Below are 15,312 nucleotides of genomic sequence, written 5' to 3' on the forward strand. Positions count from 1 at the left end.
TTCCCTCTCTGAGGAAAAAGTCAATTTCTCTGCCTATCAACTGAACAAATTCCATCGTCTATTCCCTAGTCTTCGACCACACTCAGCGGTCCCCTTCCTCTACACTAAATATTCTGTCTATCCTTAACTCAAAACATTAACTGAAAACTTATTTCCTCTCTTGCTAAATCAGATTCTTCGAGGTTATGCATTTGTATCGTTTTCACCAGTTCTATTCCCCCTCACACATGCTGTCCACATACAAGGGTCTTTTCTGTCCTCATATGGAGTATGACAGAAGTCTTAGACAAATGGTGGAAAATTCTGTAGGATCAAGGTCATGGGCACTAGAGGAAGTGACATCTTGGCATACATAGATGCAGCATCCAGCTTGGATTGAAAGCTGGGATGAAGATAGCAAGAGACATCCATCACGGCAGCCACTAATGGACTGGAGTTGTCCAAGAAACCCCCCAAGAAAGCCTACCATCACTATTGACGATTACTGTCAGTAGCCCCAGAGACCCGTGTTTCAGTTAAGAAGAAGAGGTAAAGGAAGAGGAGGTAAAAGAGGAGAGATGATGTTCTACAGGATGGAAGCTGATAGTCCGAGAGCTAGCTACGGGTGATTTTACCCCAACGAGCCCAGAAGATATAATGCTCTAACTTGGTTAAGTTTATCACCGACAATTGAAAAAGGTTTGTCAGCTGCTTCAACTCGGGTGGGTGTTGCCCCCAGGGGGTGCCAAAATACCCCTTTTTGAGGTTGATTTTACTTTTCAAACTATACACTTCAAACTTTGTATATAAAACTATGTATTTATTCTTAATAATATGGCGATATAACTCACAGAATATTTAAGGGGGATGAAGGGGTCAGCTGCCCTTAAAAAGACCCTAAAAGTGTTGGATTTTACCCCAAAAGCTACACGAATCATATTCACTCAGTATAATGATAAAATGCAGTAGATATGAATCTACTAATAACTGACACTATTTCTCGGTGGTAAAAGGGGGTCAGCTGCCCTCCAAATTTAGTCTGATTTTGGCCCTTGGGGTAAAAATGTCTTACCCCAAGAGCTACACGTACCAAAATGCAGTAGCACAGAGTTAATCTGTCCAAATTGATAATGAGACTAAAACTGACAACATTATCAGGTGGTAAGATGTGGTCAGCTGACCTCCAAATTTTGCCCATTTTGACCCCGTGAGGTAAAAAAAGACAACTATGAGTTACAGTTTTTATATTTATTATATAGTTACTTTAAGTAACAAAAGTAATGTTGGAGTAAAAACTGACTTATTTTTCTGGTGGTAAGATGGAGTCAGCTGACCCCCAAAATGTGTCCCATTTAGTTCCTAGGGGTAAAATAAAATAAATTGTTCGTACAACATTCAGATTTCTACCATAGGTAGAATAAGTAGCTTAACTAATATTGACATATTAACTGACATGATTAAAGGGTGGTAAGTTAGTGTCAGCTGACCCCCAAAATTTACATCTCTTTGTTCCTAAGGATAACAACAAAAACTGTTCGTACAACATTCAGATTTTTACCATAGGTAGAGAAAATAGTTTAACTAATATTGACATATAAACTGACATGATTAAAGGGTGGTAAGTTAATGTCAGCTGACCCCCAAAAACTTACATCTCTTTGTTCCTAAGGATAACAACAACAACAAAAAAACCTGTTCCTACAACTTTCAGATTTCTACCATAGGTAGAATAAATAGTTAAACTGATGCTGACATTTAAACTGGCTTGATTTAAGGATTTAAGGGGGGTGAATTAGGGTGAGCTGACCCCCCAAATTTGCATATCTTTGTTCCTAAGGATAACAACAAAAAAAAACCTGTTCCTAGAGGTTTCAGATTTCTACTATAGGTAGAAGGAGCATAACTAAGGCAGACATAAAAACTAGCATTCGTTGGAAATACCTGATGCATATAGTATAGCATAGAGTATGGAAGACATTTTACATATATTTTTTCAAGAGTATATTGTTTCTCAATATGTTAACGTGTATTCATTGGTCTTTACAGTCACTCGCTGTTTTCAGTTTCATCGTCAGTAGTATCATCTGCATCAGTGTCACTTTCCATTGCCAAGTCATCTGGAAGAAAATTTTATTTTAACTGAAATCAACCGAGGATGCTACTTTTGCTAATATGTGAAGTAACTTTAACGAGTTATTTGTAATTCTGGATTGTTTTATAGTTTCTTATACGTTCAATCCTGAAAAATGGGTTTATCAATGGCCTTCAATTATCTGCCATAATTAACACAGCAGTAATAATGAAATAGATTAATATTGCGATTATTCATTAAAAGTAAGTACATACCTGTGCAGTCATTAATATCTTCATCATCGGAGCCATCCTTGTCATTCTGCAGCACGTCGATTGTCTTGGGGTACAAGTCACCTTCTGTCCAAAGAATCTGGTAACTACCATATCCCAAAGTCCATCCAGACTCTGTTGGCGAGATAGGACTCTGAGTAGCAAGGTCAACAGAATTCCACCTGTTAGCTATGAGGTGTACTCTCTTTATTTTCTGCTTCAGGACATTGTGACACGGTGGGAGGGTGCTTCCGTCCATTTTTTTCAAACAGCTGATGCGCGCTTCATCCAATTTACCAGAAGGTTTGTACCGTTCTAGGAATAATTCCAATCGTATATCATTGATGAATTGACTTTTCCTTTTACCGTACATTTCAGCTGTGAACTTCTCAATTGATGAAAAAGTTTCATCTGATATTGTTTGTTCCTTCCCTAAGGCTGTGAAAGAGTTCTGGAAATTGGCGTTCTTCTCCAAGATCTTTAGTGGCCGAACTTTTCCTTTTCGGGAAAATGCTGCAGTGTAGTCGCAGCCAGTGAATGCATGGTATGCGGGCATCGCTGAACACAATGACTCGCCTAGGTTTGCTGCAAGCTTGGTCATGTCGATGTACCTTCGTGTATTGTTTGAGACTAGTCCTGCATATATCCAAACCTTGTGATTACAGAAGTTTGACTGAGATCCAAGACCAATAACTAAGCAGTCAGTGTCATTCATTCTTATCACTATGTTTTTCTGTCCAGTTATCTTGTGCACATGGAAGAACATTCTTGCGTCTGCTTCTTCGTGGTCATTGCTGTATCTTGATTCTTCTGATTTCATGACCGAATTCCCTTCCACCACATATTTGTAGCAGGTGTCGCCATCATTTGCATACAAGGTTTTGGTTCCCAAGTGTTTCACATTGCAATCATCTGACCAACTAGCAACCAAGTACTTGACCAGAGATTCTTTAAATCCTGCGTTGCGTAAAGCACTCATCCAATTGGCTGGTCTTTTCTGATTGCCACCTGTTATTTTGAATGAATCAACAGATCCATCCCTTGCAGCTCTTTCACAGTCTTTGATTGATGGACTTAGCCATTTATCAGACACGAAGTGAATTTCATCGCCTTCTGATGCCATGATTTTCCGTAAAATGTGTGATGATATCCCACCAAATTTCGTGGGAAGGGCTGCACCTGGCAATAGATGGAAGTAAAATGATGCATCGATTATGGTGACATCGATGTGTTCCGGAGAGTTTGATTTCACCTTGTTCTCAAGATATTGCATCAGAGCCGATTTTGGTGTTTTCAACATTGTACCATCCACATGACAGAGTGATAATGGTACAGGTGTCAGAGGATATTGTAGCACTTCTGCTAAGTCGATGCGTTTCTCTACTGAAGCATACAGAATGCTACCAAACAAGTCACGGACCATACATGCTGCCACTCTTTTTACATCTGTTTTCTTTGATTTTGTTCCTGCAGTTGCAAACGTTGACACCTCTTGCCGAGTAATCTTTGCTAGAAACCTTCCAGGCTCTTGGCGGCACTCATTCATGAACTTCTTTCTCTGGACTTCACCTGCTTCCCTGACATTGAGGAGAAAGCTTTCTACTTCCTCTGGAGCAGTTTTTCCAGTCCCAATATTGTACAGATGTTTGGAGTCTATGTCTTCAGTGAATGGATTCATTGTTTCTTTTATCATGTAGATTATGTCCTTGACTGTTTTGTTGTCCTTCCTAATTGCATGCTTCTTCAGCCCATGTGTTACATCTTCTTTTTTATGCATGCCAGCTACTTGAAATACATGTGACAGAATGGATGTCCGAATGAAATGAGATTCGGCCCATCTTTGCCTTGCAGATATGGAGTTTGTCATTGCGGCAATTCCAATCCGCTGGCTGGCAGCATCCTTGTTTATAGTTTGCTCCAATGTCAGATCAATTGGACTTCCAGAGAATGGCTTCTTGTAGTCCAGTAAAAATGGGGTCGAACCCGGTTTTGTGGTATGGAGAAGGTTTTATTGTTGATTCTGGTGCTCTGACATGTCCTCAACAGGAATCAGCCGGGTGCCACTCCAGCACCCTTGGGGAAAAATTATTACGGGCCAAAAACAAAATGGCCACGACGCGGCATGTCGCCCACGCTAATGCCACATATCTTTTACAATACTGCCGACAGAAAGGCGATTTTGGTGTCCATACCTATGTTTTAGAGGTCAAGGAAGTCATTCCTGCTCACTAATTAAGAGTATCTACCTAAGAAAGTATGTATATTCATCCAAAAGGGGGATAATTTGTGAAAAAAAAATTAAATTTATTGTAGTATGTACACTATTTACATTTAGTAGCAATCCAGATTACATACTACTTAGTAATCACTAGTTTCATATAAAATTCATAAATAATAATTTCAGCATACCCTTGAATTATGGTACATTACAATGAAGCCATGCAATAATGCTTATTAATATATCTGTGGTGATCAAATTAGGTAATAACTCCTTTTAAGTATCTCATAAAACCATAACATAAATATATTGTGCAACAGAGTCTTTGAGTCATAAACAGTAATCTCTCTTTCATTATCACGTATTTGTTTCTAGGACTTTTGTCCCTGCACTATATTTACACAGGTCACATGTAATATTAACTATTGCTTAAAAGTAACATAAATCCAGAACACTGTGAATGGTCAGTCCTTCAAATGTTATGTAAATCACAATCACTCAAAAGTTCATTCTCTTCCTCATGTGATAATGTGCTCCGAGTATTATTAACATTATTACAGTCTGCTCCAGCGTGACAAGCACAGAACATTGAACATGACATTTGAACACCCGCACAACTGCATCTGCTGGAAGAACATGCACGCATCGAGGAGCAAGCACACTTGATCATTTGGATACTTTCTGTTGCGGGTGATTTATTCTCTGGTAACATGACCGGGAAGAGCTTATCATTTCTCTTGGTCCATCCATACTTCAGTGGATCAGGAGCTTCAGGTTCACTGACGAGTGACGACTTCCACACAAGTGTCTGGTAATGGGCTCTGTAGACATGTTGCATGAAAGCCTCTGAAGTTGGTGGCAGAGACTTCAGTTTTGGAGCAACTGACAGCTTCTGGTTTGCCATTTTTGAGATCCATACATCATGGCGGGTCTCTGACATGTTTTGGCAACACTTGGAACCATAACATGTTGCCATGAACACTGTTGCTTCAGTGACAACATCTTCCATACCAGCATCTTGCTTACCCAACAACTTCAGTGTTTTACCGCCATTAAGCACTTTCAAAGCTGTTGCTTTTCCTATGCCATAGAGGAAAGAGGTAGTATCGCAACCACTTAAAGCATGCACTCCAGGAAGAAATTCTGCAATATTACTGTGCTTGGTCGCTGTAGCTTTTATATCTAGAATTCTTCGGCCAGCAATGCAACTCTGCATAAACACCTCACAGGTGAGTTTTTCTTTGCAGTAGAAGTAAAGGAGAAGAACAAAGACGTCCGTATCATCAGAAACCACAGATATGCTTGATGCACCCTTGGTTGCCAAGTACACCAACTGATTCACAATGATAACATCAGCCTCCTCGTGAGTGTTACGAAGATTAGTTTGTGTTCTTGCTTGTCCGTTTGTGATGGATATGGGGACTGGATGTTCAGCAGTGATGATAAGTTCATTAGTGTTGTCTTCTACATGATCAACGAGATATTTGGTGATCAGGGTGATAAGTTGGGCTTTGTTGTAGGTGACAGTTAGCACTACATTCTGGGCTGGCAGAGGTGTATGGAGTGTCAGCGAATGTTTGCGACTGGCATTTGTACCAGCACGATTTGATCTACTGGCACCCTTGGTACTATTTGGTATATATCTGTCAAAGATCAGATGTACGCGACACATTTGTAAATAGTATCGGAGGCTTCCCAAGAAGTTTTTCACATAGTCTTCAACGGTACCATTTGATGGCCAACGAACAGTCCAAAGCAAGGCACACCCGTCGATGATATACTGTGCATCTGCTGCATGCAAATCTGTAACCGCACCACTTAATCTAACTCGAACTTCATTGGCCAGATCATCATTACGTTCATCACAGTTGAGCAATATCTTCTGCTTGTAGCCCCCTGTTGTCCGACACTGGTATACTTTTCTCCATCTGTCTGGATGGCGAGGATCCAATGGTAGGCACTTCTCACCGCAGAATACACAGTGTTCTTTGAAGCTGAATTTCGTTGTACCCAATCTGCGTGATCTTTTGGGCGGTACTACTGCTTCTGTTGCAGAGTTGTCATTACTCTTCTTTGTGATATATCTTTTGAGATGATGCTTAGAAGTGTAAGTAGATACACAGCTTTTATGACATCTTATAGAATCTAGACCATGCAGTTTATCAATTAGCCCATCACCACGCCTTATACTACAGTCTCTGATAGTTTCTACTCTAGCAGAGCCACAGTTAATGAGGTTAGGGGAAGTGTTGGAGCAAGCAAAGAAGCATTCAACATCCATGCTTGACCATGCTGTCTTAGCTGACCTGTAACGAAAGAATGTTCAAAATAATTACCGCCACCAATGAGCATGCATATTATCATATAATTATTGGTAATTTAAAGTATATATATTTCTAGATACCTTGAAATACGAAACTACTAACATCAATGACTTCCTTGACCCCTAAAACATAGGTATAGACACCAAGATAATTTTTCTGTCGGCAGTATTGAAAAAGATATGTGACATTAGCGTGGGTGACATGCCGCGTCGCGGCCATTTTGTTTTTGGCCAGTAATAATTTTTCCCCAAGGGTGCTGGAGTGGCACCCGGCTGATTCCTGTTGAGGACATGTCAGAGCACCAGAATCAACAATAAAACCTTCTCCATACCACAAAACCGGGTTCGGCCCCAAAACACCGTTTGGCAACCGGACTATTGGTTCTCTTAACAGAAAACAGTCCGTCTTTGAATTCTTCATAGATTTCTGGATGTGTTTCTTTAAGCTTCAGTAGATTATCGTGATACTTTACTGTCCAGCGGGCATAGTTGTGATGGTTCAAGGCGAAGAAATAGTTTGCCATTTGCAGCAATGTGTTTGTGTACCCCTCCAAGTCTCCGGTTCTGACACTGCGGCTGTATCTGTGGTACAGGTGCATCAGGCTGATGTAGCTACACCAAAACTGTGCAGTTTTTCCATTGTCCCCGGCCAGTGTTTTTTCATAGAAGTCTCTGTATCTTTCCAATATGTCGTTTCCTTCCTTTGAATGTTGGTATTTGTTGATATCTGGAGAATCACTGATGCATTTTAGCTCATTCTGAAGCACTGGTACTATGTCAGGGTTGTTTTGGCTTTTTTGAAACCATTCAAAAAAGAGTATTTCCAGAGAAACCGCTAGCAGTTCGTGTATTCTCTTGCAGCGGTTGTAATGCTTTCCTTTGATAAATCCGTTTATAGAGCCCACTGCTAGTGCACCGCACTCATTCAATATGTGCGGGGCACCAGATTCAGCGATCAGCTTCCCAATGACACAAAAATATGCTTTCTCCACATGGAATGACCCAAGTGAAATGAAGAGATTGTCAAATACCGGCTTTTCCTGGGCTTGTATTTGCAAAGCTATTTTTGCTATGGCTAGGTCGTAGGTGACAACCATGCAAGACTTGTTGGACTCCTCTGCTAATTTCTGTGACCTTTTCATTGTTTCAACAACGACAGCATTTGATGTGGGTGATTGGTTTATTTGTGGCAAATACCAAACTTTCATCTGTTTTCTACAGTCATAAACTCTCTCTGCATTCCATCCTGCCCACATTGGTGTATTTGGATTTTGCCACATCCAACATCCAGAGAACATCTTTCTTCCATGACCCTAAGTCAACATTTTCCTCACTTGTCAGAAGTCTGATATCATCGGCAGCCAGTAACCCGGCGTTTTCTAGGCGTGGTTTTTTATGATAAGGCTGAATTTCAGAGCTTTCAGTTTCATAGGAACGCCGCCTTTTCTTGCTTAGGCCGACTCCAATTGTTGGCAGGGATGCTTTTGTTTTTGTTTCAGTAATATTCTCATGGTGAATTCTATCTGACTCTGGCTTTTGGGCTGAGGCTTTAGCTTCAACGAGCTGGTACGCTATGGCAACTGTATCATGAAGTGTGTCCTTGCCGCTCATAGTTTCAACAAATCGATCAAAGTTGTCCCAGGCTACTCCAGTTCCATATTCATTTCCTGAGTGCATACCAAACGGCATTTCGTTGTCATTATTTTTGACCGAAAATGTTAGTTCAGTTTCTATTTCTTCAGCCGTATGGTAACTGGCACAATGACCCATTCTGTTCAGCACTTCTATTACTTTTCTACACCCAGTCATGCTCTTCATAGCCAGAGCTGTAATCAGATGCTTTCCTGGTTTTTTCTTACCAGATGTTGCAGAAAATACTGCATCCTGACTAATAGCCCTGATTCGCCGCTGTTTTCCTGGTTGTTTCCATATTCTTGAGTCTGGACCACCAACTAAGTATTTGAAGAAGTCTTGGACTAACTCCGGGACATCAACTTCCCCACCAATTATATCTTGCGTGGTCGGACTTGAAGGTATTTGCTTTTGTGGGGCTTTCATGATGGCTTCACGAAGTACCAATGCTGCATCTCTGATTTTCATTTTAATATCCATGAGTTTATCAAATTTGAAAGCAAGTGCTTCTTCTTTTGACATCTCAGACGAATGGACAATACTTCCACGTTTTGTCTTTCCCTTTTGAACCACGATCCTCTCACCAAAATGTTTGGTTAATTTTTCATCCAGCTTTTGTGCTGTTGGGGTTGCATGTTGAAAGTCCTCACCACCTATTTCATGAACAGTGGCTGTATAATAGGTGTTCAGGTCAGTTAACAAATGCACCTCGCGCTTCTCAATTACATTCTGTTCAATGTAAGATATCAATGAGTCAAAAGCCTCTCTATGAACTTCTTTCTCTCTGCTTATGTACCCTGTCCTTGGTTGATTTCCATTTTTGGACATTGCCCTTGCTTGACTCTGGTACAGTGAGCGACAGTTGGCGTGGTACCTCAATCCTTTTGCAACAAAATCCTGGTCTCTTATCTGTGTTAACAATTTTTCATCCCCTTTCATTTCAGCATATTCTTGAATGTTTGCAGCAAACTGGGCTGTCTCAGCTGAAACTAATTTTTGCTCCACGTTTTTAATTTTTTTTCTAGCCGATCCACAAAACGAGCACATCGGCTGGAAATCACATGTGCCCTCTTTCGATGTTGCTGCCGATTCGTTCAAGCTTAGTGATTGTTTTTCTTGGCTCATGTGACATGAAGGATTTTCTTGGCTCATGTGACACGAAGGTTTGGTTGCAGATCTGTGAGCCTTTGGTAATGCTGTAAATTTCCTATAGCACTCGTGGTGATAACCATGGATACTGTCTACTACAGTTGGCAGGGATATGTCAGCATATTTCAAGTTTTTTTGTTTTCGTAGCATTAATATTTCCTTGCATTTTGCCAACTTGTCATCTTTGAAGCAAATGACTCTACCAAAATCTTGATACTTATCACTGCTCTTGATGTGTAAGGAACACAGCATTTCATCTGAAAAGTCACAACAGTACCCTTATCAGGCCACAGTCACTCTGTTTTCAATTATATTTGTTATCAACTGTCACAATTTCTAATTATATTGTAATATAACTGGTGCTTGGTTTTCATAATAATAAAGTGCTTTAAAGTTTGAAAAACTCACTGTACCCCGTTATTCACCCCGCCCGTGCATCCCTTACACCAAAAAAACATGTTTCATGCAGGGAACCCCAACAACAATAGTTTTACATGTATAGTGTATCACAATATAAAGCATTTTGCAAGAAAAGTGTGCAGCGAGTTAAATGACTTACCAGGCGCAGATTTAGTGTTTTGATTGTCTGATAATTCATTGCTTTCCTGACCTGACGACAGTGACTGGATTGCTGGATGGTCTTGACTATTTGATGCAATCTTGTCTGTGCTGAGATCACCAGACAAATCATCACCTAAAAGTTATGATAAAGAACCTTTTAACATCGGCATTTCAAACTAGTAACAGTAATAAAAAAAAGTATAAAAAATACTCAGAATTTGATTCTTCTAAATTAGCAAAATGAAACCACTAACCTCCTGATATTACATCGCCCTCATCCATCGTCATAAACCGTGTTTTTAGATTTCCAAAGAAATCATACACATGTTCTCTGAAAAGTTCATCGAATGGTGTTAGGGTAGTACGTACATAGAAAGTTGTGGATATACCTTGATTTGAAGTGCTCCACGTATGTGTCAATAATGTTGCCGTCAAACAATAACTAACAAGCAAAAACAAAGTAAGTAGATGATAATATATTAAGCAAAACAAAATGGGAACTACCACTTACGCTTTGCATAACTACTCCGGCTTATGCGTTTGACACATGTCAGTTGACTACACCACACCATGCAGTTAACCACGACGTTGCTTGCACGACCCCTATGAGCAGAGCCTCATAGCGAGCCTTCCCTCTCGTTTGGTGCAAACCCAGGTACTGTTATCCTGGCCGTCACAGCACCAAGCAGCTACACAGTGCAGCCACAAAAAAAACAGTTTAATAATAAAAACACAGACAATTAACACTCTATAACTTAGATCACCAACTAGGAGCTCGTAGAACCCTGGGGGCTTCCGGCGACCATCACCAAGGGTTCTCCAAAAAATCGTAAAATAATCCTGTGCTATTACAGTATGACTTTTCACCAAGTCTATCATATTAGCTCATTTGATGCAATCTTGAATTCCAAACTCAGTATACATTGCTTAATAACTTTAAAAAAAACAGACGATCATATCTTGCATTAGAACACTATTAACAAGGGTGCCTTGGAAAATGAAAATTCATGGGAGGGGTTCCACCAAGGTTTGGAATCACTGCTCTTTAACGTATGATTTATATCACCGATACACCACCATATGTACATACCATGACACACACACCCTATAAATAATCACAACAAGTATACCTATATACGCATACAATGATAGTATATATAAAAAAAAGATAACATAATACAAACAATGAAAATACTTACACACGGGAAATCCGAGAGTTGGTTCGTTGTACCAAGGTAAAAGGAATACTATAAGGTAGTTTAGCGGGGGGGTGAGGGGGAGCCAGGGGCCGTATACACAAATATTCTAAGAATAATACTAAGCCTTGCACTTAACAACTTTTAGCTAAGCATAGGCCCTTAAGTATTACTTAGAATTCCCCTTAGCGGACTCTAAGCTAAGTATTTTTTGAGCAAAATACCGGTATGAAGTGCATCGCATAGCAAAACGATCACTTGCAAAAGCATTGTATATAGCTACCACAGGACATATTATGCAAAGATGAAATAGCTATAATGAATTCAACACGTTATCTATCTGTACACAAAAGCTTGTTTGGAAACAATAGACACAACAGTGGAGTAAATGGTCGACATAAACGAGCCTTCTTCTTCTTCCTCTTGTGGTCTTTATTGCCTATGATCGTTATATAGGTGCATCTTTTCATGTTTCCGGTGTACATCCACTATTCTTTTATGTGTTTTGGCAAAATATGTATATTACTGCCCTGGACGTCGTCTCCTCAGCCGCCGGTGACAACAAAGGCGTAGCGCGAAGCGTATCACACGGAATTACCAAATAATAAAAGTAAACAAGTCAAAAACAAACTAAATCTAACCAGACCTGACCAAACCTAACTATACCTAGCCTATGACCAACCTAACCTGACCCCTCTACCGCCAAAATGCAATGTGCTAAGATGCGTTAATTCACACTCCTCAATAGTTTGAAGTTTCTTCAATATTCAAGCTGTTTGTCACTGTACTGTATTCAGAGACCAACATACAACACATAATGCATTAGCCTCACGTGAGATGGCTACCATAATTTCAGACTCGTGTGTTCAGTGACTTTCTTGTTTATTTATTTTATATATCAACTTCCAGTCAGGTTACTCTGGTATATCTTTACCTCAGTGGGTCAAGGCACACAATCATTAGTACTATTATAAAATGTTCTAATGTTTCCCGAGCTTCTACACCTATCTGATGTACTATAGATAGGTGTAGGTACTTCTCCATTCACAGAGGCCACTATTCTCAACTATCTCTGACAGGTCTCCCATTCACATTGTTTCACTCTGCTCCAGTGTCATCATATGCTTTCCCTCTCTGTATATTTCCTTTCTCCAAAGGGGATTGTCTTGAATTTCCAGTGTTATATTAATTTGGCCCACCGGTGTTCACTCATTTCCTCTCTTTGAAACTAGGCTTCCCCTTTGTTAACCTTTCTCAGAAGCTTCACCCCATTTCCCCTGAGAGCACGTGAACACTATCATGCCAACTGGTCTTGAATGACTTCTAATCTCCCGACATCTTAAGTGTTAGTTTTGCTGACCCATACAAGATAGCTGTGGGGTTACTACCTTCCCCATCCAAAGGCAACTTCCATATTCATACTGGCTAATTTCCCTTCTCTACCACTGATGTTAACACCCGTCATTTTCCTTACCTTGGCTTCATTCAGTTTTCTTTGTGCTTTCTCCTATGGCCTCCTTGCTTATCTCAAATGCTAAATAACCATGTGTTTCTATTACCTCTAAGATATTGTTTCCCAGCACCCGCTGTCCTACTGCTGGTGTGAATTTCCATTATTATGTTTAAAGATAAGTTTCCATTCCATACCAAAGTCATTTAGGATCAGGCAAAATCCTTCCACTAATACTACATCATCTGCATAACCCAGGCAAAGCAATACAACTTCTGATGTGTGGGGCTTTATTACTTTTGCCTATATCCACATAATTATACACATGGAGGAGGGGGAATGATTATGAGCAGAAAGGATTGATTGATTATGTGGCAGTAGATGGAAGACTGAGAAAGGATATCTGTGACGCGAAGGTAGTAAGCGGGATGTTCGATGGCTCTGACCATCTTGCAAAAGTGGGTGTTTGAAAAGAAAGGTGAAGTAAAAAAGGAAATACTGAAGATAGAAAAGTTACAGGAAAAAAGAAATAAAGATGAGTATAACGTAAAATGGCAGATGCCTTAAGTGAAAAATGGGAAGGTGTGAAAGATAGTACAGATACTGAAAAAGTTTTTAGAACATTTAAAGAAGTAGTGTTAACTACAACAAAAAAGTGGTAGGGATGAAAGTGGTGAGAGATGGAAAAAGAAAAGGAAATTCATGGTGGACAGAAGAGATAAGGAGGATAGTAAGAGAGAAAAGGGAACTTTTTTAAGAAAACTTAAGAAAGAAATGTGGCTGAGCAAGTAAAAAGGGAAAGGAAAAAGAAATATAGAGAATGCAAAATGAAATTAAAACAAGCAATAAAAGAAAGTAAGAAGAGAGTTGGTGAAGACTTTGGAAAAGACTAAGTGAAAAATATAAAGGGAACAGGAAATCATATTGGAAAGAAGTAAAAAACGAAAGAAAAGCATCACCCCAATAATATCTCCCCAAGGAAAATTAATGAAGTTATGGGTGAGAATGGAAAGATGTTCAAAGACGGGGAAGCTGTGAAAGAGACATGGAGAGAATATTTCAAAAACTTAATGAATTTTGATGATGGACGTCCAGCAGCTGTTACAGCAACAGTTTTGAGCGGAGGTAGAGGAGGAGTATATAAAGAAAGAAGTATAACATATGAAGAAGTAAATCAGGCATTAAAAAGATGAAAAAATGGAAAAGCAGCAGGAACTGATGGAATCAATCAGATATTTTCCTTCAGGATGGAAGTAGAAAAAATAATAGCAAAAGGAAAGAAACTATACGCTGCCTTCATGGACTTTGAAAAAGCTTATGACAGATTCGATTGGATTGCATTGTGGGATGTTTTAAAGATTTATGGTGTAGGAGGAAAACTGCTTAGTGCAATAAAGTTTTTCTATGAGGATGCATCTGCATGTGTCAAAATTGGTGGAGAAACAAGTGAACATTTTGAGATAAAGGTGGGATTAAGGCAGGGGCGTGTCATGTCATCATGGTTGTTCAATATTTATATGGATGGTGTCATGAGAGAAATAAAGGGCAAAGTTGGAGTAAAAATGTACGCTGAGGGAAGGCAGTGGGTGCTGAATTCAATCCTGTTTACTGATGACACAGTGCTCATTGCAGAAAATGAAAGTGACTTACAAAACTTGGTCAGTGATTTTCATAGCGTCTGTAAAAGGAGAAAGCTGAAAGTAAATGTCAACAAAAGTAAAGTGATGGTTTGTGAGGGGAGTAGAAGTGAAGTTGTAGATTTTGTATGCCCATATAGAGTGGGAACTGAATGTGAAAAGAATGCAAAATAATTTTGAATGGTGAAGAAATAGAGGAGGTCAATGAGTTTAAGTACCTTGGATCAGTTATCAGTTGAAAATACAATAATAGTACCAACCCTCACATATGCAAGTGAAACATGGGCCTTGAATGAAAGTCAGAGGTCTAGAGTGCAGGCAGTGGAAATGAGTTATTTGAGGAGTGCTTGTGGTGTGAGTAGAATGGATGGAATAAGTAATGAAAGTGTGTATGAGCGTTTTGGAATGTGTCACGGGGGTGAAGGGAATAAGTGACTTTAAAGTGGTTTGGCCACATGGAGTGAATGGAGGAGAGTAAGATGACCAGAAGGGTGTATGTGAGATTGAGGGAGGGAATGTTAGAGGACGACCTCCAGTGAAATGGAGAGATAGGGTGCAGGAGTACGTTAGGGAGAAGGATGAGAGATCCTTGAGAAACTTTGAGCAGGCAAGGAGGGAGTGTCCGGATAGAGAAAGATGGAAACTTCTGCCGTGGCCATCCCCTGGTGGGAGCTCCTAAGGGCAGGCGTCGATGAGATGATGATGATAAATGAATTGAGAGGAATCACAGCAGAAATGTTGAAGTGTGGAGATGAAGTTACTATATGAATGGTCAAGATATGTGAAGTGGCCTGGGAAGGGGGAGCCCCCAGCAGACTTGACAA

At 39.9% G+C, this 15,312-nt stretch overlaps 2 protein-coding genes across 2 annotated transcripts; both read right to left on the reverse strand.

The window, feature by feature from the left end:
* Positions 1-1,524: 1,524 nt before the first annotated feature.
* LOC126990612 (uncharacterized) lies at positions 1,525-3,664 on the reverse strand. The gene is made up of 2 exons (XM_050849298.1): positions 2,326-3,664; positions 1,525-2,096 (listed from the first exon to the last, which is right to left on the reverse strand). The coding sequence occupies exons 1-2, from the start codon at positions 3,620-3,622 to the stop codon at positions 2,026-2,028; spliced, it is 1,368 nt and encodes a 455-aa protein (XP_050705255.1). The 5' UTR covers positions 3,623-3,664; the 3' UTR covers positions 1,525-2,025.
* A 697-nt stretch (positions 3,665-4,361) lies between these two features.
* On the reverse strand, positions 4,362-11,382 carry LOC126990619 (uncharacterized). The gene is made up of 5 exons (XM_050849302.1): positions 10,460-11,382; positions 10,204-10,338; positions 7,196-9,901; positions 5,203-5,492; positions 4,362-4,395 (listed from the first exon to the last, which is right to left on the reverse strand). The coding sequence occupies exons 3-5, from the start codon at positions 8,159-8,161 to the stop codon at positions 4,362-4,364; spliced, it is 1,290 nt and encodes a 429-aa protein (XP_050705259.1). The 5' UTR covers positions 8,162-9,901; positions 10,204-10,338; positions 10,460-11,382.
* Positions 11,383-15,312: the final 3,930 nt, after the last annotated feature.

This window comes from Eriocheir sinensis, unplaced genomic scaffold (genome assembly GCF_024679095.1).
Source record: "Eriocheir sinensis breed Jianghai 21 unplaced genomic scaffold, ASM2467909v1 Scaffold181, whole genome shotgun sequence".
Taxonomy (NCBI): Eukaryota; Metazoa; Arthropoda; class Malacostraca; order Decapoda; family Varunidae; genus Eriocheir; species Eriocheir sinensis.

What these genes read in the sequence shown, in the direction of transcription:
- LOC126990612 (XM_050849298.1), bottom strand. Translation starts at nt 3,622, where the DNA reads ATGTTGAAAACACCAAAATCGGCTCTGATGCAATATCTTGAGAACAAG. An exon ending in AGATATTAATGACTGCACAG is followed by an intron (nt 2,097 to 2,325) that starts GTATGTACTTAC and finishes ATTTTCTTCCAG; the next exon opens with ATGACTTGGCAATGGAAAGT.
- LOC126990619 (XM_050849302.1), bottom strand. Translation starts at nt 8,161, where the DNA reads ATGTTCTCTGGATGTTGGATGTGGCAAAATCCAAATACACCAATGTGG. An exon ending in GGGCCGAACCCGGTTTTGTG is followed by an intron (nt 5,493 to 7,195) that starts GTATGGAGAAGG and finishes TATGGTTCCAAG; the next exon opens with TGTTGCCAAAACATGTCAGA. An exon ending in GAAAGTATCCAAATGATCAA is followed by an intron (nt 4,396 to 5,202) that starts GTGTGCTTGCTC and finishes TTTTTCCCCAAG; the next exon opens with GGTGCTGGAGTGGCACCCGG.